We start from the raw sequence: 24352 nt of genomic DNA on the forward strand, positions 1-24352 counted from the left end.
CTGGCTATTGTCCATGTCTGCGATCCTTGTTAAGTTGTATAAATAAATGCTTCATAATAAAAGTGGCAAAAAAAAAATGAAAGTGAAGATTCATGCGAGTTATCTCAAATTATCTGTGGTAAATCCCAGTCCAACATCACATCACGTTACTTCGTTTACAAATTTATATTCACGGACAATAAAGACACCATTTTCTTTTTTTTCTGGAGGAACAAATTTATTATCTTTCCAGTGAAGGTTTTTTTTTCCTTTAGCTGCGTTGAAATCAGCAAATTCAGAAACAAGCGACAATGCATCCTTTTTGCTTTCCTCGTGCGCTTCTGTAGCTGTACGTGCCTGTGCGTCATGTCGTCACGTGTTCCCCTCTTCCTCCCTCTCACTCCAGTCAGATTCACAACCGCAGACATGGCTCCGTGAACCGACACATGGCAGCCAGAAGCCATGAACCAAAAACAACTCACCAAAAACTGATCATGTCTAAATAGTAGCCTTATTTTTTGTTTTGTTTCTTTTCAAATTATTCCAACTCCTGCAATATCCACAGTTACCAGCCGGTTGTCAGTCACTGTCAGGGGGAGAGGCTCACTGCAACCCACTCCGGTTTAATTTCCTCTGGTATCGCGCTTTTTTTTCCTTCTTCTTTTTTTTTTTAACAAGTCACTTTTAAGTTTCCATTTTTTTTTCCCCCCAAGCGGAACATGGGTATTCATGGTTTGCAGGAATACATTGAAAAGCACTGCCCCAACGCCGTGGTGCCAGTGGAGCTCCAGAGGTTGGCCCGGGGGAGTATGGTCGGAGGTGGCCGGCAAAGACCCCCTCAAAGTCCGCTGAGGCTGCTGGTGGACGCCGAGAACTGCCTCCACCGGCTCTACGGAGGATTCTACACCGACTGGGTCAGCGGGGGCCAGTGGAACCACATGCTGGGCTACCTGGCCGCCCTCTCCAAGGCCTGCTTCAACGGCAACATTGAGCTCCTGGTGTGCTTCAATGGCGCCCTGGAGAAAGGCCGTCTTCACGAGTGGGTCAAGCGGCAGGTGAACGAGAGGCAGACCGCTCAGCAGATCATCAGCCACGTCCAGAACAAGGGCACCCCGCCGCCTAAAGTCTGGTTCCTTCCTCCGGTGTGCATGGCCCACTGCATCCGCCTGGCCCTCCTCAGGTTCCACGTCGGGGTGAGTGATAAATTCGGCCTTGAAGTGCCTGTTGAGCAGAGCCACTCTGTGCCGCTGCCGGCAGACATTAGCCGGCTCTGTGTTTAGCCTCCTAGCTGCCCACCATGTCATCACCGCCAACTTGACCCACGATGAAAGCTGTTTCTCCCCCCCCTCCTCCTCCACCTCCACCTCCACACAGCCAAGTTAATCAGTGCCTCAGAGAGAGAGCCAGCGGCCTGCTTCTTAACACTTACCTCATTCTGATTTAGTATCACCACCTCAAGAGTGTGAATGCACGTGATCAACACTGTAATGGAATCTGCTCATTAAGAAAAGGCCAGCTCCTGCTTCTCCTGGTCCCAGCTCAGACAAAACTACTGACTCATTGAAGCGGAGGGTCTCAGAAAGCCAGACAGAAAAACAAAACAAATCACTTTGGGAAATAGAAACTGTACTACTGCAGTCAAATGAATGAATGAATTGCCGTTCTGATTTGTTTAAGCAAAAAAACCCCCCAAAAAAACAGTCATGCAGGGAGACAGTAAAGTACAGAAGATCATTTGTTTTTTGTTTGTTTTTTTAACTGAGTATCTGCAGGGCTGCTAGGATGCCTCAACCGCAATCTTGGTTATATTGCCAGAGCCATTATCAACCGCCCTAGATTTGGTTTACTGAGACAATGATTTGCGTGGCGGAGTGTGAAAAGTAAGGGAGGCTCAGATTTGCTTTATTCGTAAATCGGAAGATATTGATAGGCAAACAAGCTATGGATCGCTCCACGCTGAATGCAATTTATCCATCGAGATTATTATAAAATGCAGTGTTTCTGCTCTCCGGATGGAATATTGATCGAAAAGGATTTGTGCTTATGTGGATTTGAAATTTGGGAATCAGGATGAGCAGATGCCACAGTTGAGGTATAAAAAGACGGGAGGTTGCGTCTCAAATGAAGATATGACTTGTGACCTATACATTTCAGCTCGGCAGGTGGATTTATTGTAAGACTGCATGGGTAAGTTTTCGTATAATAACGTAAAGGTTTTTATTTTTATTTTTTTTCCACGCACATCCTGAATAGATTTTAGAATATACATCTTGTGTATTATTTATCTTATTATTCAGTATTTTGAGGGTCCAATCAGCTGAGTAGGGCTCACTCACTAACCTCAGCTCAAAGAAATGTATGCCTCCTTTGTAATCCTGTTTCTGCACCCCCTTCTCGAGTGCCTAAATACACTGCGTCTGTGTAAGAGGTTTATTTTGAGGCTTTACCATCCTAAAGACTAATTCTTGTCTGTGCTGCTCTTCAGGTTGTCCAGAGCATGGAGGACCACCACCTGGAAGTGATAGCCTTATGCAGAGAGAGCGGCCTGCACGGCTTGCTGGCTTACGACTCGGACTACGCTCTGAGCAACATCCCATACTACTTCAGTGCCCACGCCCTCAAACTAAGCCGCAACGGCAAAAGCCTCACCACCAGCCAGTACCTGATGCATGAAGTGGCACGGCAGCTTGATCTCAACCCAAATCGTTTTGTCATCTTTGCATCACTTTTAGGTTGGTGCCATAGTTACCAGACGCAACACAAACGGGAATGAAGTGACAGCTCAGGTGAGGCTGACTGACACGTGCTGTGCTGCTGTGTGTTTTACAGGGAATCACATACTGCCTGATGAAGACTTGGCTGCCTTTCACTGGAGCTTACTTGGTCCAGAGCATCCATTAGCATCTTTAAAGGTAAAGATTATGATGGTGATTTTTTTTTTTTTTTAATTAATTTATTTTTTTATTTAATTACTGGTCTGGTGATACAAAGCAAAAGAGTGCTTAAATATGTTTTGGGACAGGTCAGTATTTGCTCCTGCAGTCCTGGACTAATTTCATTTACTTTCTCAATAGAAAGTGTTTTCAGGAAAACTCTTTAGATTTTATACACAAGGGTCAGGTACTGCGCCATCTGTAAAAAACAAAAAAAAAAAAAAACTGCCTGAGGATCTTCTTTTTTTTTTTTTTTTGGCTCTGGAGCATTTAGGACTCTATTGAATAGATCTATAGGGAAAATTGGATCTTTATCTGTTCAAATTAGTTTGACAAAATATGATCTAACTCTCTGAAAAAGCAACTTTAAACTGCTCCAGTAGCCTTCAGTAACAGCAAGAACGTGTCCAGTGGAGCTGTTAATTCACTGAGCAGGCTGCTGTTTCATATCTACAAGGGCGGGTGATAAAGTTCCCGGACTGCTGCCATTGCGTGTGCACGCAGCGCTGTGGTGTGCGTGGAGCAGGGGGAAGCTCTAACTTTTGTGAGCAAGTATTCCAAGTTCGGTCGCTTAACCAACAGCAGCACCCGAGTTACATGTGTTTGTGTCCACTGGTCAGGCGAAGCGGTAATTTCGGCGCGCACCCGAAACTCGTATGTACAGTACATAAAATAATCCTAAACCTAAAAAAATAAATAAATATATAAACCACTTGACTTAAGACATCCGAGTTAACTAGGGGTCTCCAACGGATGATGATGTCATCGACTTTCAGTGGGCAGCTCTTAAGTTTAGTGAAAAGAAAGGTCAACGGTCCTGCACATATTGGTAGCTTTCACGCGCTTGAAAGCAGATACGAGCTCATCTCTGCGTCACGATCGATGGCTAAAAATACTGCTCGTTGAACTGCATTTTAGCAGCGGCGTTTCCGTGGATGTAAACAAGAAAAGAACTTAATAAACCTGCGGCTCCTTGAGTATAACGGACAATACAGCTTACAGAAATAGCAGGTTGGTGGCTCAGCGAATCGTGAAGCGCGACTGCTGCGTGGCAGCAGTGGCCGGCAGTTTTAGGGCTCAGTGCGTAAACGCTTCAGCTGTTAGTTTTTAAATGACTTGTTGCGATTAAACAGAAAGCCATCTGCTTCACATGTGCCGCTGAAGCTCAGCTAGCCACATATCAACACATTACATTCCACGGCAGAGTGACACTCAACAGGACACAAACCCACGCTGCTCATACTGTATTTCTTTACTGGTTTCTGTTGGTGTTTACTTTTTTTCTTTACTCTCACCAGCAGCTTCAAGTAGGATACAAAATCGCATATACAGTCATATTGACGTATTGAAAACTGAAATTGAATTTAAAACAAGTAAAAGTAAATTCATATTTAACATACAGTGGCATCCAAATGTCTGAGACCAGGAGTGAAGATGCTTCTTTTTTCTTTTTGGACCTAATACAAAAAGTTTTCATGATAAATGATAATATCTGTTTCAGAACATTTAGTGAAACGTTGAAAATTTGAAAAATGTACATGAATTTCAACTTTAATGACAGAGCACTTGAGCTGTATGGACTCCCCAAGTTTGTTCAAACCTTATAACCCATGTTGTTTCTGCTTAATCTGACGATGTTTCAAAGAGCTTCTTGCTTCTCGATGTCAAGAATAGAGCAGTAACTAAAATCATTAGCAATTAATATGTTTCCTCAATTAATCAATCAGTTAGTTGATCCTTATAATGTCAGGTGACATGAAATGGGGAAAAATGTTGACCGGTGTTTTCCAAAGCTGAAGGTGCAGCACATAACGGCTTATTTAGTCCTGATCATCAGTCTATAACCAGTATTAAAATATTTTATGTCACACAGACTTATCAGGCTCTATTCAGTAAACCAGGGGTCCCCGGCCTCTTAGACAATGTACCACTGAGTATCCAACCAAATTCCCCAGGTACAATTATTTTCATTAAACCAAATTCACTGATTTAACTATGCATTAGCCTCCGAAAGGTTAAATGGAAATACCATAATGCTGCTGTTTCAAAATTGAATAAGACATTGACATCTCTTGCTAGAAAAAGTCCGCTTGCTAAAATCAGTGACTGAGGAGTCCAAATCTAACTGTCAAGCTTAGAGCCAGGCGATATATTGGTATTTTATCATATAGTGATATGAGACTAGATATAGTCTTTTTGGATATTGTAATATCGTGATTTAATATTTTTTAATTGTTGTCTTTACCTGGTTTCTAATGCTGCCTTACACTAAGGTCATGCCATTTTCTGAACTTACTAGACTGTTATTTCCCTTTACCCACTCAGTCCTCACAACAACATTACTGAGTTTAGCATTTTGTGAAAGCACCAATAGTCATCCATTCAATATAGTTGCAATATTGCTATCAAGATATTTGGTTGAAAATATTATATTTGATATTTTCCTTTTCACCCAGCCCTAGTCAAGCTGAGATTAGCATTATGCTATGTTATGCATGACCTGATGTCGCGCTATGTTACTAAGCACAGGCATATTTAAATTGCATGTAATGTCTTATGTGTATCCTGACTTATCGTAGGCCTTTCAGCAAGGCTCTTGCATAGCACCGTTGGTACACGTCCCACAGTTTGGGAAACACTGGACTAAACCACACCCACTGTTGAATGGAGAAGGTCCTGCAATTCACATTTGGAGCATTTTTGATGTCTTTCCGCGTCGTTATACCAGCACTGTCGTATTAAAGTCGAGTAAACACAGAGCTGCACTGGGGATTTACTGTTTTTGCACTGTGCGCTTCTTTCTGTGTCAAACTCGAGGCACAATACAGCACGTACCTCAACAGAACCTTCTTGTCAGGACTGGGGTTCTGCAGCATTGTGTCGAATCTGAATCAGACCGTCAATCCACTTATTAAATCTGAATCTTATTGATTCCCTTATTCTTGCTTCCTAGTTTGTTTGGTGCGCAATGAAAACATCCATTAGGGGAAAAATGTTTTATTTTCCTCAGCGCTGTAAAAATTTCTAGCGTAGTAACCAACCTTAATCACTGGATTTGGCTCCCTGGCGAATTCTTTCTGTTCCCCATTCATTTATCACAAACTTTGATGTGTGCTCTCTGCTCAAGTTTCAGGCGCATAAAGATTCCCACTAGTAGACCACTGCTCACAAAGGCATGCGTAACTCCGGTACTGGTTTTGATTAAGCGACCAGACTTAGAATACTTACTCACAAACGTTAGAGCTTCCCCCCCCCGCTCTATGCACACCACAGTGCTGCGTGCACCACCACCACTTCGTTATAACAGCTACAGCGCACCGTTCGCGGAGCAGCAAGAGCAGTCTCTGAACTTTTTGATCCACCTTTGCAGTTCTAGGTTGCGGTGCATGTGTGAAAGCACTTTCAATTACTCCGGCTAGTTTAGCAAATTTGAGCCCCGGCCGAAATGAAACTGGTTATTGAAACGTATTACAAATTGTTGTTCAAACCGTCCTTTCAAACTCGATTGCCTTGATTTGTTGTGATTGCAGTGTGTTGTTATTCCTCTGGTAAGGTATGGAACGTTATGCTGCAAATTTTATACACGGGGTCATTTTAAAAATGCTTGAAATGATGCCTTAACAAATAGACCAAAAAAAACCCCCAAAAAGCATGAAGCGTGCACATTAAAGGCATAGGAACCGAAAACAGATGAGAAAGTAAAGGATTGCATTTGCACATCTGATCTCTCTCAGGTACGAGCCCACCAGCTTGTGCTCCCGCCCTGTGACGTTGTAATCAAGGCTGTGGCCGACTACGTCCGCACCATCCCAGACATCACCGACCTGGACACCATCGCTAAGGACATCTTCAAGCATTCGCAGGTATGAGAAGTACAGCTGGATGTGTCGAGGGGAAAAGGATAATGTGGCATCATAACACAGATGTGTTTGTCACCAGGTTTTCCACCAGAGCCACCCATTCCTGTTTTCATTTTGTATTTAGTCAACCTAAGCTGTCTACAGTATTTATATTTTATCAGGGAAAGAAACGCATCCTTGTGTTTTGTGCGCTACATTAGAAAGGATCATGAATTTGTTTTGGACTTTGGAAGCGCTGTTTTAAAATAAATCCTAACCATCTCGCCACCGTTGAAAGGAGAACAGAAAAACTCTATTATAAGGAGGCTAAAGTTGAACTTTTGTATCAACCGAAGAAAAGCTAGATGCTAAATTATGTCCATGAGACAGGGCGTGTTGCATTTTCTTTCACTCTGTAAACCAGTCACTGACATGCTCTCTGCCCTCTCACCGTGTACTCGTTTGACATTTTCCTTTCAGTCTTGCACTATTGATAAAGTCATCCGCTTCAAGAAGGCAGTGGAATACTACTCAGCGGCCAGCAAACCCCCTTACTTCCCTCCAACGTTAGGTGGGTTTCCGTCGGATCTTACCGCGTGCCACTGGAGTTCGATCCGCAGCACTGTGTCCTGTGGAGGCAGCCTGGAAGGTCTCAAACTACATCTGCACTAAGCAAATCTGGTTTTAACCTCTGCTAACGTGGTGTTTTTACATGCTAAAAGGCATATGATGAGTCGAATAGGCAGTTAACGCCATTGCTGGCCATTTTCTACTTCAGAACTGCTGTGACAATCTGACATCTCAAAAACAGAGATTTAGACCGCCAGGGTTTTATACATTACATACCAAAGGAACCATGCAATCAACTATGCCCGAGAGCTGGAGGTGGCAGAGGAGTGGGTGGAGATTCATAGATCTGTGTTTACTGAATTAAGGCAAATATGTAAAAAAAAAAAAAAAAAAAAGGAGTTACATTTAAACCACTGTAAACCAGGGGGACTATTTAAAAAAACCCTCCAGATGTGTAATTTCGATGAACCGAGATCGATCTTTAGGCTTTTAACCCACCATGACCCAAGGCGCCCTCTAAAAACACATTCTAAAAACCTACGGTGTAGTTTGAAAACCATCTCCTAAATCCTTAAGATTTTCCAAAACAAACTGGATAGAATGTCATTGATCACTAAAACTTTTAATTTCTCAGCCTCAGTAGCAGATGGAAACGTGAAATGAAACCTTTTGAGAGCTTCAACCTTTGGCTTTAAATGGAAATGACTGAATTTGCTCTATACTTAAATAACACTTAAAAAGGTAGACAAAATACTTGTTGCACTTGTGGCACCGAGCATAGTAAGCATTGACTTTAGTGTACAACCGCAGTTTTGAATGTTTAGTGTCTCTGTGCCACTGTCATTAAGAGCAGGACTTCATAACCCCGTATACATGACAAAACCACTAACCCTGTTTCTGATTATACGGGCTTCCCCTACTCAAGATTGTTCTAGTTGACTAGTAGTTGCACGTTTATGATTATTTAATTATTTTTTATAATAATGTGGAATTAGAAAAAAATGTTATGTTACAGGGTTTACAAAGAATAAAATGGATAACATTTTTAGTAGTGCGCTACAATACGGAGAAATATAAAACCGTAGTAATAAGCTTTAAAGTACAACTTTTTTCAGCCCACACACAAAGCGAAGTGCCTGTTAACAACAAATGCTAACAGTGGTGATGTTTCTGAGTGCAGGGAGACTGGCCAGACACTGTCTTTGTCTAAGATACTAACAGATTATAGACAGCCAGGGGTGGGTGGGGGATGGGGGGGGCTGCACAGGGCTGCAGCATCATCGAGCTCTGTAACTGTGTTGTTACTGTTTTTTTTTCCTAAACCCTAAACTCTGGGCACTATGTGACAAAAGGTCGACATCTCCCACAAATGCCTTTCTCTTTTGTTGTAAACTTGCTCAATTTAAATCTGAGACGTGGCACTTTAAAGTAGCGTCCATGATTGCGATTGAAGAATGTGATGAGTATCCAAATACTTACGGTGCGGACTGTATGGTGAATGTTTTTTTTTATGTTTGTCTCACAGTTAGACCAAAACACCTGGGAGTGCCTGCTGCAGTGCCATCTCCAAAAATGCTTAACATTCCACAGGTGCCGCTGCCTGTAAAATCTGAGGTAAGCCTGGGAAATACAGGGAATACCACGGCGACCTACTGCAAGGGCTTCAGCTTGCTTGAGAACGACATGCTCGTGTTTGCCTTCAGATCCAGCACTCGTACCCAGAGCCACTGGCGGAGCACGGTCTGTCCCTGGACCCGGTGGAGAAAGGCCTCCAGAAGCAGGACAGCTTCGGCAACATTCCTCACAAGGGGAAGCACACACCGCTGTACGAGAGGTCCTCTCCCATCAACCCGGGCCAGGCTGTCAGCCCGAACCACACAGAGGCTGCTTTCTTCAACACCTCTTCCACTCCCTCCTCCTCGGAGAATGAAGAGAGCTCAGGCACGACTGCCAAGTGAGTTCAGCGCAACACTCTCTCGCTGAGTGTGTGTACATGGATGCGAGTATCCTGGTAAAGCCACTCAGCCTGCTTTTGATTATATTTGAGATAAGGCATTTAAATGAAGCTCAACGAATGTGGGTATTCATATCCCCGTATACATGACAAAACCACTAACCTATACATGACAAAACCACTAACCCTGTTTCTGATTATACGGGCTTCCCCTACTCAAGATTGTTCTAGTTGACTAGTAGTTGCACGTTTATGATTATTTAATTATTTTTATACATATATATATATTTTGTGGAATTAGATTTTTTTTTTTTTTTTATGTTACAGGGTTTACAAATAATAAAATGGGTAACATTTTTAGTAGCGCGCTACAATACGGAGAAATATAAAACCGTAGTAATAAGCTTTAAAGTACAACTTTTTTCAGCGCACACACAAAGCGAAGTGCCTGTTAACAACAAATGCTAACAGTGGTGATGTTTCTAAGTGCAGGGAGACTGGCCAGACACTGTCTTTGTCTAAGATACTAACAGATTATAGACAGCTGTGTGTGTGTGTTTGTGGATATTGTGATCTAGTTTAAATGTGGTTTAGGACTACCTATTTGAAATTAAGCCAATTTATTCAAGTCACTTCTCCACAATTAAGTAATTTCCACTTTAAAGTAGGGATTTACTCTCTTGGTCCTTCCCCTTCATTTTTTTTCGTTTGCTACAATCAAGAACTTACAAAAAAATGTAATCAAGAATTATGTACTAATTATCAGGATATTTTACTTAATACTGTGGCAGTCTTAGCTCAAGTAATTTGATCTAAAAACCAGTGTTGTCCACATATTTCAAACCTTTAAACAGTCATCAGAACTTGCTTATTTCCAGACAGGAACCAGCTTATTTTAAAGAAATCCTCTCGCGTAAAATGAACCAGCCGCCTGGACACATAATTTCACTGGTATTAAGTCATTATCTCCTCAAATTCAGTGTTTTTTTTTCTTGTGTTTTGGCCAAGCTTTTTGCAGCGTAAGCACACTCCCTACTGTCGTCACAATGTTTATCACTCCGCTCCCGCACCCGGCCTTTTCTATTTTCTCTCGGTGGAGTCGTAGCTCATCTTTTCAAGAAACCTGACCAGTGCTGCTTTGCGGGGAACGTAACGGCACCTTATTTCCCTTTTTCTGCTCTAGTCATGTTAGCGACGATAAGGAGGAATGGCCGAAAAATGGACACTCTGACAACACACCAGAGGTAGACTTGGAGGACCAATCAAAAGTGAGTTCAGCGTGTGGGCTACGGCGCATCGATGACATGAGGAATCTCACTACTATCCTGGTAGCCAAAGTGAAAACTATCCCCCCTTCTGTCCTCAGGCGGACCTCTGTGAGACCTCTGCCGCGAGTTCGGGATCACAGGCTGGAGGTCTCCACAGCCTGGATGCACAGATCCCCTCTCTGCTTTCCATGCCCACCAGGAACCACATGGACATCACCATCCCACCTCTCCCTGCCGTGGCCCCTGAAGTCCTGCGGGTGGCCGAGCACAGACACAAGAAGGGCCTTATGTATCCCTATATCTACCATGTTCTCACCAAGGTCAAATACACTCATTGTGCTTATATTTGTGTGGCGGTTGCTTGTAGCTTTGATTTTTTTTTTTTTTTTTTGAGGGGCGGGGGAATAAACATTCACATGAGATACCATATGTGAAGGAGGAATGTAAAGTATCTGTGCAGCAGTCATTGCGCAGCATCGAGGTAACAGTGTGTCTTTGCAGGGAGAGATTAAGCTGTCCGTCACCATTGAAGATGAAGCTAACAAAGACCTGCCTTCAGCAGTGCAGCTGTTTCGACCTATCCGTCAGTATGTTTACGGGGTGCTCTTCAGCCTGGCGGAGGCCAGGAAGAAGGCGGAGAGACTCGCCATGAGGAAGAACTGTCTCCCTGAATGTGAGTCAAAAACATCCATCCTCATCATTATTTTTGCAATAATATTTCACATACAGTGCCTGTAGACACATTTCCTGCCCTGCTTGAAAGACCGGTGGGCGGCGGGGTGCAAAACATTGATATCGTGATGTATTATATGATCAGAAGTCCGGATAGCTTGTTTACTTTGAAAAATGACAAGGTTCTCGAGGCTGTTCTTCTGTCTGACTTCCTGGCTGGCTGATCTGCTCTGTGCAGCTTCCTGCGGCTTCGGTCCAGCTTCCGTTAAAAATAGACTAGAACCGTATTTATAGTAGAGTGGAGAGACGCTTCTGGGACAGTGCTGACACGCGCCGTGGTGCGTCTGGTGGAATTGCAAGCATAGTCTAGAATACCAGCGGTCAGGTGGTTGTGTCGGAGCCAGGACGCGGCACAGCTGGTTCTGGTGGAATCCAACCTTAACAGGGCATCTGGGCTACTTTTAGGACCAGAAGTATTTGCTCAACGATTTAAACCGAGGAAATGACTTCTATTAGGGGTACGTGCCATCTCAACAGAAGCCGCTCTGTAACAACAACCAATAACTTCTGCGGTGGAAATCAAACTTGGCTCATACAGCGCCTCGGATAAATTGTACATATGGTGCATAAATCGGTGCCCCTCTAAGGATGATTCCAGTTTATTTCAACAAGGCGTATTAAATATAGATATGACTGTTGAGGCTCTGCGGGTAATGCGCACGTCGCACTTACCACCAGGCTCTACGCTTCCATTTAATTGTGGCACTCGTGCCACTAAGTGAAAAGAATTTAGAGGCATTACCATTACAAAAAAGTATGCGTGACGCAGAGCAATATAAAAGACAACAACAATGAATGAAGTTCAATAAATACATGCTGAAATAAATATTGAAATACATAGATAAAAGAAAAATAAATACCTTTTGGTAAGGGGAAAAACTACATTATTGTATTCATTTCTTGACTTTATTTCTGTATACATTACATTTTATTTAGGTTATTTTTGTAATTCATCATTTATGTTTTTCTCTATTTCTACATTTCTTCATGTATTTATTTCTGGATTCCCGTCTTTATATTAATAACCTAGATGCGCCCGACCTCATTGAAAGCCATTGCTTGTAGGTAACAGAAAGTTAGCACAGCTAGCTCGTGTCAAGTAGATTTAACAGGAATCGTTTGCTTCTGTCTGGTTAATCGAGCGAACGATCCTGCTTTATAGACTGAGGTTAGGACCGCCCACCTAATTAGACCCCACAATAAACAAGCAAATAGTCAAAAGAAAAGTTGATGCTTTGAGTGACATCCTAATTCATGTTCACAACCTGAACCTGAAACCTTGTTGACTTTGGCACCTCAACAGCTCCAAAATACTGAGGGGCCTAATTCATAACTGGAAGTTAATCTACTTAATTTATTGACCTGAAAATATGTTGATGTTCCCTCTGATCAGACAGACATGTTACAGACTGATGCATCTTTCACCTCATGAACAATCTGTGGCTGACTGCAGACAGTAGTGTGGTGCCGTATTGTGTTTCCCCACCGGCTCGCAGAGACACACAAACCAGACATCAGCGAAATTTCTTTTTGTTCTGTCGTTAGTTCTAATCATGAAATTCAAGTTAGTTGAGCAGCAATGAGAATCCGCACCAGCTAAAAATGGGAAGCTGCTTCGTGACTTGCTTTTTACGCTGATCTTCGCTGAGGTGAGTATTTACAATTAAAAAAAAAAACCTTTGCTCTTGTGCGCACCCGAATAATAATTTGTCACTTTTACACACTATAAACTTCGCCCTTGTATACTTGCATCGCACATGCCTGCTGTCACTTCTGTTTAGGAGATTCAGGGACTAAAAATAGTCACAGAAAGTAGCAAACCTGGAACATCCTGCTCCATATCTGACTCCTTACCAAGACACGCTCTGTTGTAAAAATCAGTGGTGATGAACAAACAAACAATCATGACACGGTTTTCTGAATAAGCTCAGACAGATCTTTGGCTTTCCTGTACAGTAACTTCTGCTCTCTTGTACTAATATCTGCTATAAGCTAATATCCTGCAATATATCAGCGCGACCAGTTAGTCGTCAAGATATTCACCTGAATAATGCGCGTCAGCTCCTACTTGGAGATAGCGATGGTTTTAGTCCCAAATTTAAAGTTGTATTTCAACAGACTTGTTAAATACAATTCCCTTTATTATTTTCTCTTCAAACAGACACTCACGTCATGGTTAAAGAGTGGGCCGCCTACAAAGGCAAGTCTCCCCACACTCCTGAGCTGGTGGAGGCCGTGCCCTTCAGGGAGTGGACCTGTCCCAACCTGAAGAAGCTGTGGCTGGGGAAAGCCGTGGAGGACAAGAACCGCAGGATGAGGGCGTTCCTGGCGTGCATGCGCTCCGACACTCCGGCCATGCTGAACCCCGCCAATGTCCCCACGCCCCTCCTGGTGATGTGCTGCGTGCTCCGGTGAGTAAAAAAATCGGAGACAACGCCGTCCTTGATTATTTGGATTTTCACTGTGTATGTGAGAAGTGAGACCAGTGTGACGTAAAGTGAAAGGGAGTGAGGATTTATGAAGACAGTGTTGATTAGTTCCTGATTTTTGTAACACTGTTAACCTTCTGTGTTTTGCTTTAGGTTTATGTTACATTGGCCAGGAGTAAGAATTTTGCGTCGTAACGAACTTGACGCGTTCCTAGCCCAAGCACTTTCTCCTAAACTTTATGAGCCTGACCAGCTGCAGGAACTGAAGGTGATTTTGTAGTATTTGATATATGAGAGGTGTCTGAGAAACACAAGTCAAAAATAATATCTTGGCAAAAATCTTCTGTTCACTTGTCTTATATCTGTTTAATTCTTCCGAGAGAATTGGCTTAGCTCTCCTCTTAGATTTCAGCTCGTTTTGTTTCTCTGGACACTTCTCGTATTCGACAGACCGAACAACTTGCTCAACAAAACCCTGTTTTGTACCAGCACGTTGCCACTGAAGCTTATAGCTTTGCATTAAGAGATGCATTTGTAGAGCTTTGGGTGGGTTCTTGTGTCACGTGTGGATGGTTTATCAACTCCACACCTCATGCCGAGTCGTAGAGAAGCCGGAGCTCTGTTCTCTTTCGGCCTTGTTAATGTAAACCATCCACACGAGCTGTGCGCTTTGCTCGTTGTGGTCTCTGTGCGTAGCTCTGTCAGCCTGTGTCAGAACCCAGAGAATCGAGATTGTGTCTGCTGGCTTTCTGTTTTGACTGGATTAGATTGTCCACTGATGTGTTTTGGCAGCCAGGAGTGAATGGGCTGCTTACGCTTGCTCTGTGCTTTTGCTTTAATCGGAATGCCGAGCTGGTCTATTAAGAGGTTCTTTGTTTTCTATTCATTTCAACATTATACAAGCCTGGATATTTCTCTTCTACAGATCGACAACCTGGACCCTCGAGGAGTCCAGCTGGCTGCTCTGTTCATGAGCGGAGTGGACATGGCTCTGTTTGCCAACGATGCGTGCGGACAGCCTATTCCGTGGGAGCATTGCTGTCCGTGGATGTACTTTGACGGCAAGCTGCTTCAGAGTAAACTCATCAGGGCCAACAGGGAGAAGGCCCAGCTCATCGACCTCTGTGATGGTCAGGTAGCTTCATCCGCACCAATCGCAAACCAAGAAAACTCACTCCCACTGAGAACTGGGTTATGATCTTCCAGAACAAGATCTAAAAGGATAACTTCGTTCTGTCTCCCATTATTGTGGCAATTAAGGCTCTATGGGTCCTGCTGCCTTTGCTGCACACTCCACTTCCGTTTTAGCGATTCGGAGAGACGAGCACAAAACAGAGCGGCGCACAAACGAGTGTTATGTTGGTGGCAAAAACGACAGGGCCTCTGCAGATTTTTTACACGAATCATTTTAAAAGTTATCCTGAAATTATGGTGGCCAAAAACGTTGAGACGCTGTGTAAAATGTAAAATAAAACAAAATTCAATGATTTGCAAATCACATAAACCCATATTTAATAGGAAGAAGAAAAAAAAAATACACCAAAGACGTTCAAATGTTGAAAAAGAGAAATTTAATTGTTTATGAAAAATATTGGGTCTTTTTAAATTTAATACCAGCAACACCTCTCAAAAAAGTTGGGACAGGGCAACAAATGAATGGAAAAGTTGGGTAATGCTAAAAAAAAAAAAAAAAAAACACCTGGTGGAACATCTCACAACTAATTAGGGTTACCCGGCAACAGGTCAGTAACAATATTGGGTATAAAAAGAGCATCCCAGAGAGGCTCTCTGCAGTATAGATAGGGAGAGGTTCAACACTGTGAAAAACTGCAAAATTGCAAAGAATTTGGGGATTTCATCATCTTTTGTACATAACATCATTCAATGATTCAGAGAATCCAGATAAATCTCTGTAGGCAAGGGACAAGGGAACACTGGGTTAAAAAAACAAAATTATCTGCATGGGTTAAGGAACACTAACAAAAAACATTGTCTGTGAACACAGTTCAACACTATCCACAAATGCTGGTTAAAACTCTACCATTCAAACATGAACATGATCCAGAAACACCGCCGCCTTCTCTGAACTCGACCTCATTTAAGATGGACTGAGGCGAAGTGGAAAACTGTCCTGTGGTCTGACAAATGAAAATTTGAGATCCTTTTGGAAATCATGGATGCCGCACCCTCCGGGGCAAAGAAGAGAGGGAGCACCCAGCTCGTTGTCAGCGCTCAGTTGAAAAGCCAGCGTCCGTGATGGCTCAGTGAGGCGTTAGTGCACATGGCACGCCGAGGAAGGCACCATTAATGCTGAACGGTATATACAGGTTTTGGACTAACATATGCTGCCGTCCGGACAACGTCTCTTTCAGGGAAGGCCTTGCTTAGTTCAGCAAAACAATGCCAAACCACATTCTGCACATATTTTAACTGCATGGCTTCTTAGTAGAAGAGTCCAGGTGCTAAACTGAAAAAATTTGGCGCATCATGAAATAGAAAATACAACAAGGAAGACCCTGAACTGGTGAGCAGCTGAAATCCTATCTCAAGGCAAGAATGGGACAACATTTCACTTTCAAAACTGTCCTCAGTTCCCAAAAGTTTAGTATTGTTAAAAGAAGAAGGGAAGCTAAACAATGGTAGACATGCCCCTGTCCCAACTTTTTTTGAGACCTGTTGTGGCATCAAATTCAAAATAAGCATATATTTGACACAAAACAATAAAATTCCTCAGTTTCAACATTTGATATGTTGTCTTTGGTCCATTTGCAATTAAATATGGGTTTACATGATTTTCAAATCATTGCACTTTGTTTTTCTTTACATTTTGCGGAGCGCCCCAACTTTTTTGGAAACGGGGTTGTAGATAGTCTTTGACTTGTATGAGTGTGGAGCCCTGCTGTATATTTACTTCCCCATTAGCATACTATTTCCTCCCGGTCCACATAGATATTCAGATCCATGTTAATACAAGCTGGAAATGAGCTATTTAACAGTGCATGTGGTGCAACATACTACTGGAGTTCTCTCCCGCATGTTAAGGCTCTTCCTGCTGTGCTGTTCAATCTTTCGTTAATCTGTTTTCTCAAAGCTCACGAATCAACTTTACAGCAGCAGTTAGCATTCAAACGTCAACATGCATACGTTGACAAGGTAAATAAAGGTTTGCTTCCGCAATGATTTAATCAGGCAACTCTCTTATTGTGCCGGGACATTTTCTTGTCCACCAGTGCCTCAGTCTCAGTGGAAGAATAGCAGCTGAGCTAGTGTTTTAAGCAGACCGATTTTTTTTTTTAGCTGCTAATTTGAGAGGCGGAGACCTCACCGATTTAAACGGAAAAGACCTTTTACGGTGAGACACGTAGAGGTATAGAGGAGTTTAGTCATGCAGCTCACGTATGATTTCTCCTTGTTAAGGCTGAGCTGGCTGCCAAGGTGGAAAAGATGCGCCAAAGTATCTTGGAAGGTCTCAACATGTCTCGCCCACCTCATCCTCCTCCATTCCCCCCACTGCCACCGCCACCTTCTCACGGGATGCCTTTCTACCCCCCCGCCGGTTTCTTCTACCCCCCGCCACCAATGATGCCTCCCTTGGGAAGAGGCAGGGCGATGCCCGGTAAGCGCAGCCGTGGAAAACGCGATGCCACCCGGTTTTGTGTTTTGATATTCCATTTGTAACAGTTCCCCCTGTTGAAAATAGTTTCCGACACCCCATCGCAAGCCAAACAATACCTTGTGAAACACTCTCCGCTCACATGGCACGGTCTAACATCTGCTCCCATTTGTTTGTTCTTTCTGTGAGGACTTCAAGGAATCTCGACCCAGGGAGGGAAGCTGGAGATCGCCGGCACTGTGGTGGGTCAGTGGGCCGGTACGCGACGCAGCCGAGAAAGGGGAGGGTTTCCTGTCCAGGTGGTGTCCGTCGGTGGACCCAACAGAGGGTAAGATCAGTCAAATGTGACGTCTCGTGTACTTCAATTGTGTCCCGGTTGCAATCAAAATGTAGTTCAAATATTAAGTGAATTTTGAGAAAATCTGTAAAAGAAAATGTAAATGAATGCTTCTTCTTTTTTTTTTTCTCATCCATTTGTGTTACTTTTAAGAAAGTTACAGTTCCACACAGATAATTTACTTTCTAAAGCTGCTTCCATTTTTCTTTTATTGATCCAACGTCATTTCCCCCTCAGTGGAAGTGTTAAATTCTTTTATCAATATTTTTAATTTGCTTGGCGACAGGTTTCTGACAGGCATACCGAGAACCGTTATCTTGTGGGCGTGTCCGTCCGTCCCATTCTCTGAACGCAATCTCACAACAACGCCTTGAGGGAATTTCTTCAAATCTAGCACACATGTTCACTTGGACTCAAGGATGAACTGATTAGCATTTGTTTGGTCAGAGATCAAAAGTCACTAGGACCTCACAAGTCATGTTTGTGGCCATAACGCAGGGATTCATACGCTAATTGTGACAAATTTTCACGCACCTTTAACAAGATAAAATGGTGAAGTGATGACATTTCTTTATTTGAAAGGTCTAGGGACTACATTTAAAATAAAAGGGGGGGGGGAGGGAGGGAGTTCAGGGAGGCAGCATTGGGGGACAGGCAGTTAAGGGAGACTGTACGAGTGGATGACTGCTGAATGGAGTGTGACAAGCTGAATTTGTGCTTTTAGAGCCTTAATGCATACAGTGAGTATTCCATCACTTACAGATTCCAGAAATTTGGAATCTAAACTGTGTGTGATGGAGGTGCAGGTTTTAACCACCTCATTGTATTACACTTTGAGAGATCCTTGTTGGTAGTAAATCAATTATAGTCCTTCCCTCAAAACCTTCTAGAAGTACAGCTTTAAACACTGCTGGGAGGTTTTTTGTAAATGTCACCTTAGTATGTTTTCTGTACAAATTAAAAATGTGCATACAAAGAGGAAGATGGAAACGTGCCTAAAGTGGAATTGTTTCTCGTTTTTGTTTTTTTTAGTCGTCCAAGAGGCTTGATTTCCACACCCGTCATCAGAACATTTGGTCGAGGAGGAAGGTATCACACTCGAACCTTTAAGAGTCAGGGACTGTACCTGGTAAGTCGGTAATGAATCATTATTTACACGGTTTGTACGTGCTACAATACACCCCCGTTACAGTTGAAAACTTTCCCTCCACTGGCCACTTGTGTGTCTTTGTATTGAAAAACTACAGAGGCAGAAATCAAACTTTACATTAGCTAGTTGCATTTTCCCTATTTCTTTTTGATACACTTTGAGTGCAGGTGATGGGAGACTATCTGTATTTTTCCCCATCACAGAAATTGAAAGTTGTTTAGGAAGAGATCTTTCAATGGCCATTATGGACAAGAGAATCGATTCCAGAAAGCGAAAACGGTTGCAGTGTTTTAGGGAACCTCACAAATGTTTTAACACAGATTTGAAAAACTTGAGCCTGTCCCTTAACTCAAGCAGTGATCTGTGAATGCACCCCTCTTCTTGAAGATTTATATGTGATGACAGTCAGTCGGTTCAAATGTCCAAGCAACAGCACGGACTAAAGATACACACTTCACAACGTGACACTGAAGCCAGATATGTTTTTTTCAACGGTACTAAATTTGTGTCATTATTGAAAATAATACTTTTGCAAACAATTTCCCAAGGCTCAGCTCAGGTCTTGTCATCTTTACAAGAAATTCTTTGGCGGACAGATTGACTTTCACGTCGGACTAGCATCAGCATTTTCTGTAGGTTTGTAAGTAGGTAATCCCTACGAATTTCACAAATGAATGCCATATGTAATCATAAAGACAACAGCATCAGCACTGTAATGCATTTGTCATCCAATCGCTATCTGTTATACACAAAGAAAATACAGTTTCATTAAACACACAACACGGACACCCCGATGGTAAACTGTTGGCAATTGTTTTCATGTCAGGTCAGACTGTTCAAATTTATTTTAAAAAAGATGCTGTGAAAAGGATCCATGAATAGAATGCATGGATGAAATGTAAAAATCCAGGAAAATTGACATTATGAAATAAGCTGGAGAAATGTCACTTAAATGTCACATTCACATTGGAAATTAAGGATTAACAGCAAATTGAATGATTAAATGCATCACTGATGCAACCTTGGAAGATAACTTTGATATTTAACAGACCCACCACTACCTCTTTTGGACCAGGTACCAAACATCACTCAAGTGTTGTCACTGTTTCTGTAGCAGCAATAAATACATAATACAAATACATAATAAACATGTTAAATACAAGCACCCATGTCGAAATATCAAAAAAATCCATCAATTTATGGGGCGGATTACCAGCAACGATTCCTGAATAAGACAGTTTGAGACATCTCAACTTCTGGTAATAGTCACATTAATTTGACATACTTGTGGTGCATACTGCAGATGGATCATCTTCTGGGAGACATAGCTGTACTCAGTAACTGCTTTGACATTACATTTCTGAAGTGTTGTCCTCAGGGTGGTGCTAGAGGAAAGGGGCCACTTGGCACACACTATGAACGGTATCACTATGTATGTATTTGTAGAGGAGTCACCGAGTGCTGAGTCATTAGGAATTATCCTCTAAAAATCCTCAATGTCTATTTGAAATCACAATTTGGTTCTACTGAACCAAATTCGTTGGAAGGGGGAGACATGTCCGAGCCCCGATGCCCTCATGCACTCGGAGTCCTTCAACTGTGGCTTATTAAACTCCAATCAAGAGTGTCATGTTCCTTTTACTGAAAGGTTTGTGTCCAGCTGCTCTACCATACAGGCCTAGTTGAAGTTGCTGATAGGGCTAACTCCTGCAAGCGTCCCGGTGGTTCCAAATCTCTCTCATTGAATATTAATTGTGGCCATTGGGAACACTTAAAGCTTTAGAAATGGTTGTATACTCTTTCCCTGATCAATGCCTCGACGCAATCGTATCACAGGGCTCTACAGAGAGTTTCTTGGACTTCGCGGTGTTTGTCCTGACTTGTAAATCACAGCAACTTATACAAACAGGTGTGTGCCTCAAAGATGTTCAGTCGGTGCAGTTTGCCGTAGGTGATTCCAGACACATTTCACAAGTTATTAAAGCAAATATGATGGACTTGACCACAATTTGAAGCCACGGCACAAGCTCACAGTAGTTTTGTAAATATAGGATCTGGTTTATATTTATTCTTAAAATTTCTATAAAAAAAAAACATCATGTCTTCCCTTTGTTCATTAGAGGTTAGTGATTGTACATTAGTTGGAAAATGTACATTTTAACAATTGAAAAGGAAAAACATGACGTTTGCAACAAACTAAATGCATTTCAATACTGTGGGATGTGGGAACATTTCCCAAATTTTGATTTGAAATTGAATGGATCTAGTTAAGAGAACAATGAAATCGTGGGGATATAAAAATTCAACTCCTCAAAACCAACCTCTTGTATCCCCTTTTTAGGATTGTGGGATAATCATCTCAGTTGCTGCGCAGAATGGAAATGCTTCACAAAGATCAAAATACAGCTGTTGCTCTTTTGACTGTTTAATTACAGTGTAACAACAAAACACGACCATTGTTTGAGCTTTCAGCATGGGATGAGTGGGAGCTGAACAGCCCCTCGGCAACCCCTTCATTTTGCTGCTCATTACCTTCTAAATGACTCCTTTTTGTTTGTTACCGGGACTCCAGCCCACATATGTATTTTCTGTGTCACACATGATTTTAAGAAGCTACAGACGCTATTGGAGTTTCATGTTGTTGTTTTTTTTTTTTTTTGGCAACAGCTTTTTTTTTGTCCTTTTGTACCAGAACAAGCCTGTTCATCCATTTGGACACGATGCTGCGAAAGAGAGAAAAAAGCCAGAGGAGGAGAAATCGTCTGCCGCACCACGCGACAGCTCGGCCACGGAGAACGGCGTGGAGGACAAAGAGCCGGAGGAACTAAGCGAAGATAAAGAGGAACGCAGGGCTCTCATCCAAGCTGAAAGTGCCTTTAGCAGTGACTCCAAGATGTGCAATACTAATCCTCACTTAAATGCACTAAATGTAGACTGCGGCTGCCATAGAGATGAAAGTCTGGAGGCTGCCATCTTAAAAAAAGAAGAGTAGGTCTATTTTTCTAGAGAGGGTGAAGGATGAAAGGTGGAACTGTCAAGGAATATCTGGTAATTTGAAAAACCTACACTCAATGTACATTTTTCCTCTCAGACAAAGAAACAAGATGAAATTCAGATCCCTCTCAGTATAAACATATGACACACTGGTAGCTTAAGCAGTTGTTCACGTCATTGTCACCAAGACTTCTACATGTTTATAAAAAAAAAAAAAAAATGCTACTTTTCATTTTTAAATGAAAATATTAAACCTGTAAAGAGGCTTCAATTTGGAAATATTTTAGATCTTATAGTTTGATATTCTGTACTCGCCATAGCGCCGTTATTAATTTTGTGTTGTCACGTTTAACTGCTTAATGAAGAAGCTAAATCTTCTGCTTCCGTCACCCCATTGAGTTTAGTTCACATTTAAGCAACTTTTTTTCACTAGTTCAGATGAGCTCCACGCAATTTCAGTCTGTCAGCTGCAAGTAACATTTAAAGAAAACAGCTCTGATACTCCATGTGGTTTCTTGAATCAAATGTAGATCTGTAGTTTTACCCGCTTCAACAGAAATCCTCTGCATGGTTCGCAGTTTAACAAGTGTGTACTTTTTATGCATGTTGTCCTTTTTCTTCCATCCTTCCAAACACCATGCTCATTTGCAAATTAAAGAAACGGCTAATATCAGTGAAAACCCATAGAAGGTGTTAACTGTTTGTAACATTAACTGTTCTGACCTTGATTTTTAATTATTATTTTTTTGTGTATGTAATATTGAATTCTTAATTTAAAAAAAAACAAAAAACAACAACGATGTTTTCTTGCCCCTTTGGGATAGTGTATTCAAACTATATTGTTCTCTGTTGCTGTTTTAGTCCAATATCTGAAAAATCAATAGAAAAAGCTTTGACAAAAATCACCCTTCTGTAGCTAAAAAGCAGTGTGCTCCACTTTCCAATTAAGACTTTCGCCATCAAGCCAGGTAATCAGTTTTGATATTTCCTCAGTGTTGTTTTACACTCATACTACTTCTCCACCATAATCATTTAACATTTCCATTTAATTCTCCTGAAGCTTTTCATCTTTCATTAGTGATCAGAGAAATGGTGTTTCCCCCTCCCAGCCCCCCCCCCCCCCCCCACCTCGCCAGAGCTAAATAGTTTACCTTCTATGTAAGTTGATCAGAGTTTCTTCTTAACTCATGGAATGTAAAAGAATGAACTGCTGTTGGGTTTGAGTGTTGATGGATTGTGGCCTGGTGTATTTGATGGCAACTTAGCTACAATGCTTAATAAAACTATATTCTTTTAGTACACGCTGTTGGTTTGTTTATTGAATCTTCAGAATACTGCAGCAGCTTGGAACCATTCATGTTTCCTCTTTTATTCTGCTCACTGGTTAACTTCTTATAACCTGTGGGAGCTTACTGTTGGAAAGGCAGTAGAGAGAGTGCAATGGGGAAATGACCGCTTTAAAAAGATTTGCTTCCTGGAAACGGTATATTTTAAGATGATCTTCTCACAAAACAACAGCAAGAGGAGAGATATAAAACATTGTTTTAAACTGGTAAAGAGTTTTGGCAAAACGGTTCCAACCGCTATCTTTTCCACAGCTTTCACCTGTATCACATGGTCTCCTCAGAGTTTGATCAGTTGTCATGGATCTATTGACAAAAGTGCTACTGAGTTTGCTTGTTAACATATCTCTCTGACAATGCAGCACACGTTGAGATGGTATTGTTTTATTACACAATTTTCAAAGGTTAAACAATAATATTTGATGCTTGACAGAAATCTGTATTTCACATTTTATTGATTTGAATGTTGCATTGAACCAAAGACAGATCAAATATCCCTTTAATCAGGAAAAATACATTTTTGAATAATGATTTTCTTATCTGCTTGGAATACCAAGGAGGTCTGAGTGTGATGGGGTGAAACCATAAATTATAGTGTAACTATGTTTACACAGTTATATCAAAATGATGATACCGAGGCTAAATTCCCCGAGAAGAAACCAAATGCACTGACGAAAAAGGGGGCCTTCAGCCAAACTAAAAAAATAAATTTTAAAAAAAGTCACATTTTCTTGGATTATTTAAATTGTATATTTATATAGCACCAGATGTTGCTGGTCAATAATACTGGAAAGCCAGATTAACCAAAGCCAGATTCTCCCGGAAGAACTCTGCACACGTAAGAAAAACTCGACACCAACCAAACTCTCTTAATTCTCCAAAAAAAATAAACACAAGAAAATCCCTTTTTAGTGTATTATGCATTCATTATTTACATATTCAGTTTATATATATAACGTCACAATATATTATATATATATATATATATATATACATATATGTATATATATATATACATATACATATATATATATATACATATATATGTATGTATATATATATATATATGTATGTATATATATATACATATACTGCCATGCAGTCACCAGCATATATATATATATATATATATATATATATATATATATATATATATATATATATATATATATATATATATATATATATATATATATATATATATATATATA

The 24352-nt window shown here is 41.5% G+C and overlaps 1 protein-coding gene across 3 annotated transcripts; it reads left to right on the top strand.

Moving 5' to 3' along the window:
* The first annotated feature begins 298 nt into the window (after window positions 1-298).
* On the top strand, window positions 299-23097 carry LOC138623597 (constitutive coactivator of PPAR-gamma-like protein 1 homolog). 3 transcript variants are annotated; one of them, XM_069703196.1, is made up of 17 exons: window positions 299-1172; window positions 2465-2711; window positions 2809-2891; window positions 6647-6775; window positions 7232-7400; window positions 8847-8935; window positions 9025-9275; window positions 10459-10543; window positions 10642-10863; window positions 11045-11216; window positions 13437-13686; window positions 13858-13972; window positions 14630-14839; window positions 17122-17320; window positions 17507-17645; window positions 18687-18783; window positions 21497-23097. In XM_069703196.1, the coding sequence occupies exons 1-17, from the start codon at window positions 699-701 to the stop codon at window positions 21794-21796; spliced, it is 3231 nt and encodes a 1076-aa protein (XP_069559297.1). In that variant the 5' UTR covers window positions 299-698; the 3' UTR covers window positions 21797-23097. The 3 variants fall into 3 exon arrangements, with proteins under 3 accessions (XP_069559297.1, XP_069559298.1, XP_069559299.1); XM_069703197.1 differs by having other exon boundaries at window positions 17516-17645; XM_069703198.1 differs by having other exon boundaries at window positions 7232-7322.
* Window positions 23098-24352: the final 1255 nt, after the last annotated feature.

This window comes from Brachyistius frenatus, unplaced genomic scaffold, assembly GCF_029030835.1.
Source record: "Brachyistius frenatus isolate BFR_SWC_R1_liver_20210118 unplaced genomic scaffold, ASM2903083v1 Contig_45, whole genome shotgun sequence".
In the NCBI taxonomy this organism is placed as follows: Eukaryota; Metazoa; Chordata; class Actinopteri; family Embiotocidae; genus Brachyistius; species Brachyistius frenatus.

What these genes read in the sequence shown, in the direction of transcription:
- LOC138623597 (XM_069703196.1), top strand. Translation starts at nt 699, where the DNA reads ATGGGTATTCATGGTTTGCAGGAATACATTGAAAAGCACTGCCCCAAC. An exon ending in AGCTCAGGCACGACTGCCAA is followed by an intron (nt 9,276 to 10,458) that starts GTGAGTTCAGCG and finishes TTTCTGCTCTAG; the next exon opens with TCATGTTAGCGACGATAAGG. An exon ending in ACCAGCTGCAGGAACTGAAG is followed by an intron (nt 13,973 to 14,629) that starts GTGATTTTGTAG and finishes TCTCTTCTACAG; the next exon opens with ATCGACAACCTGGACCCTCG.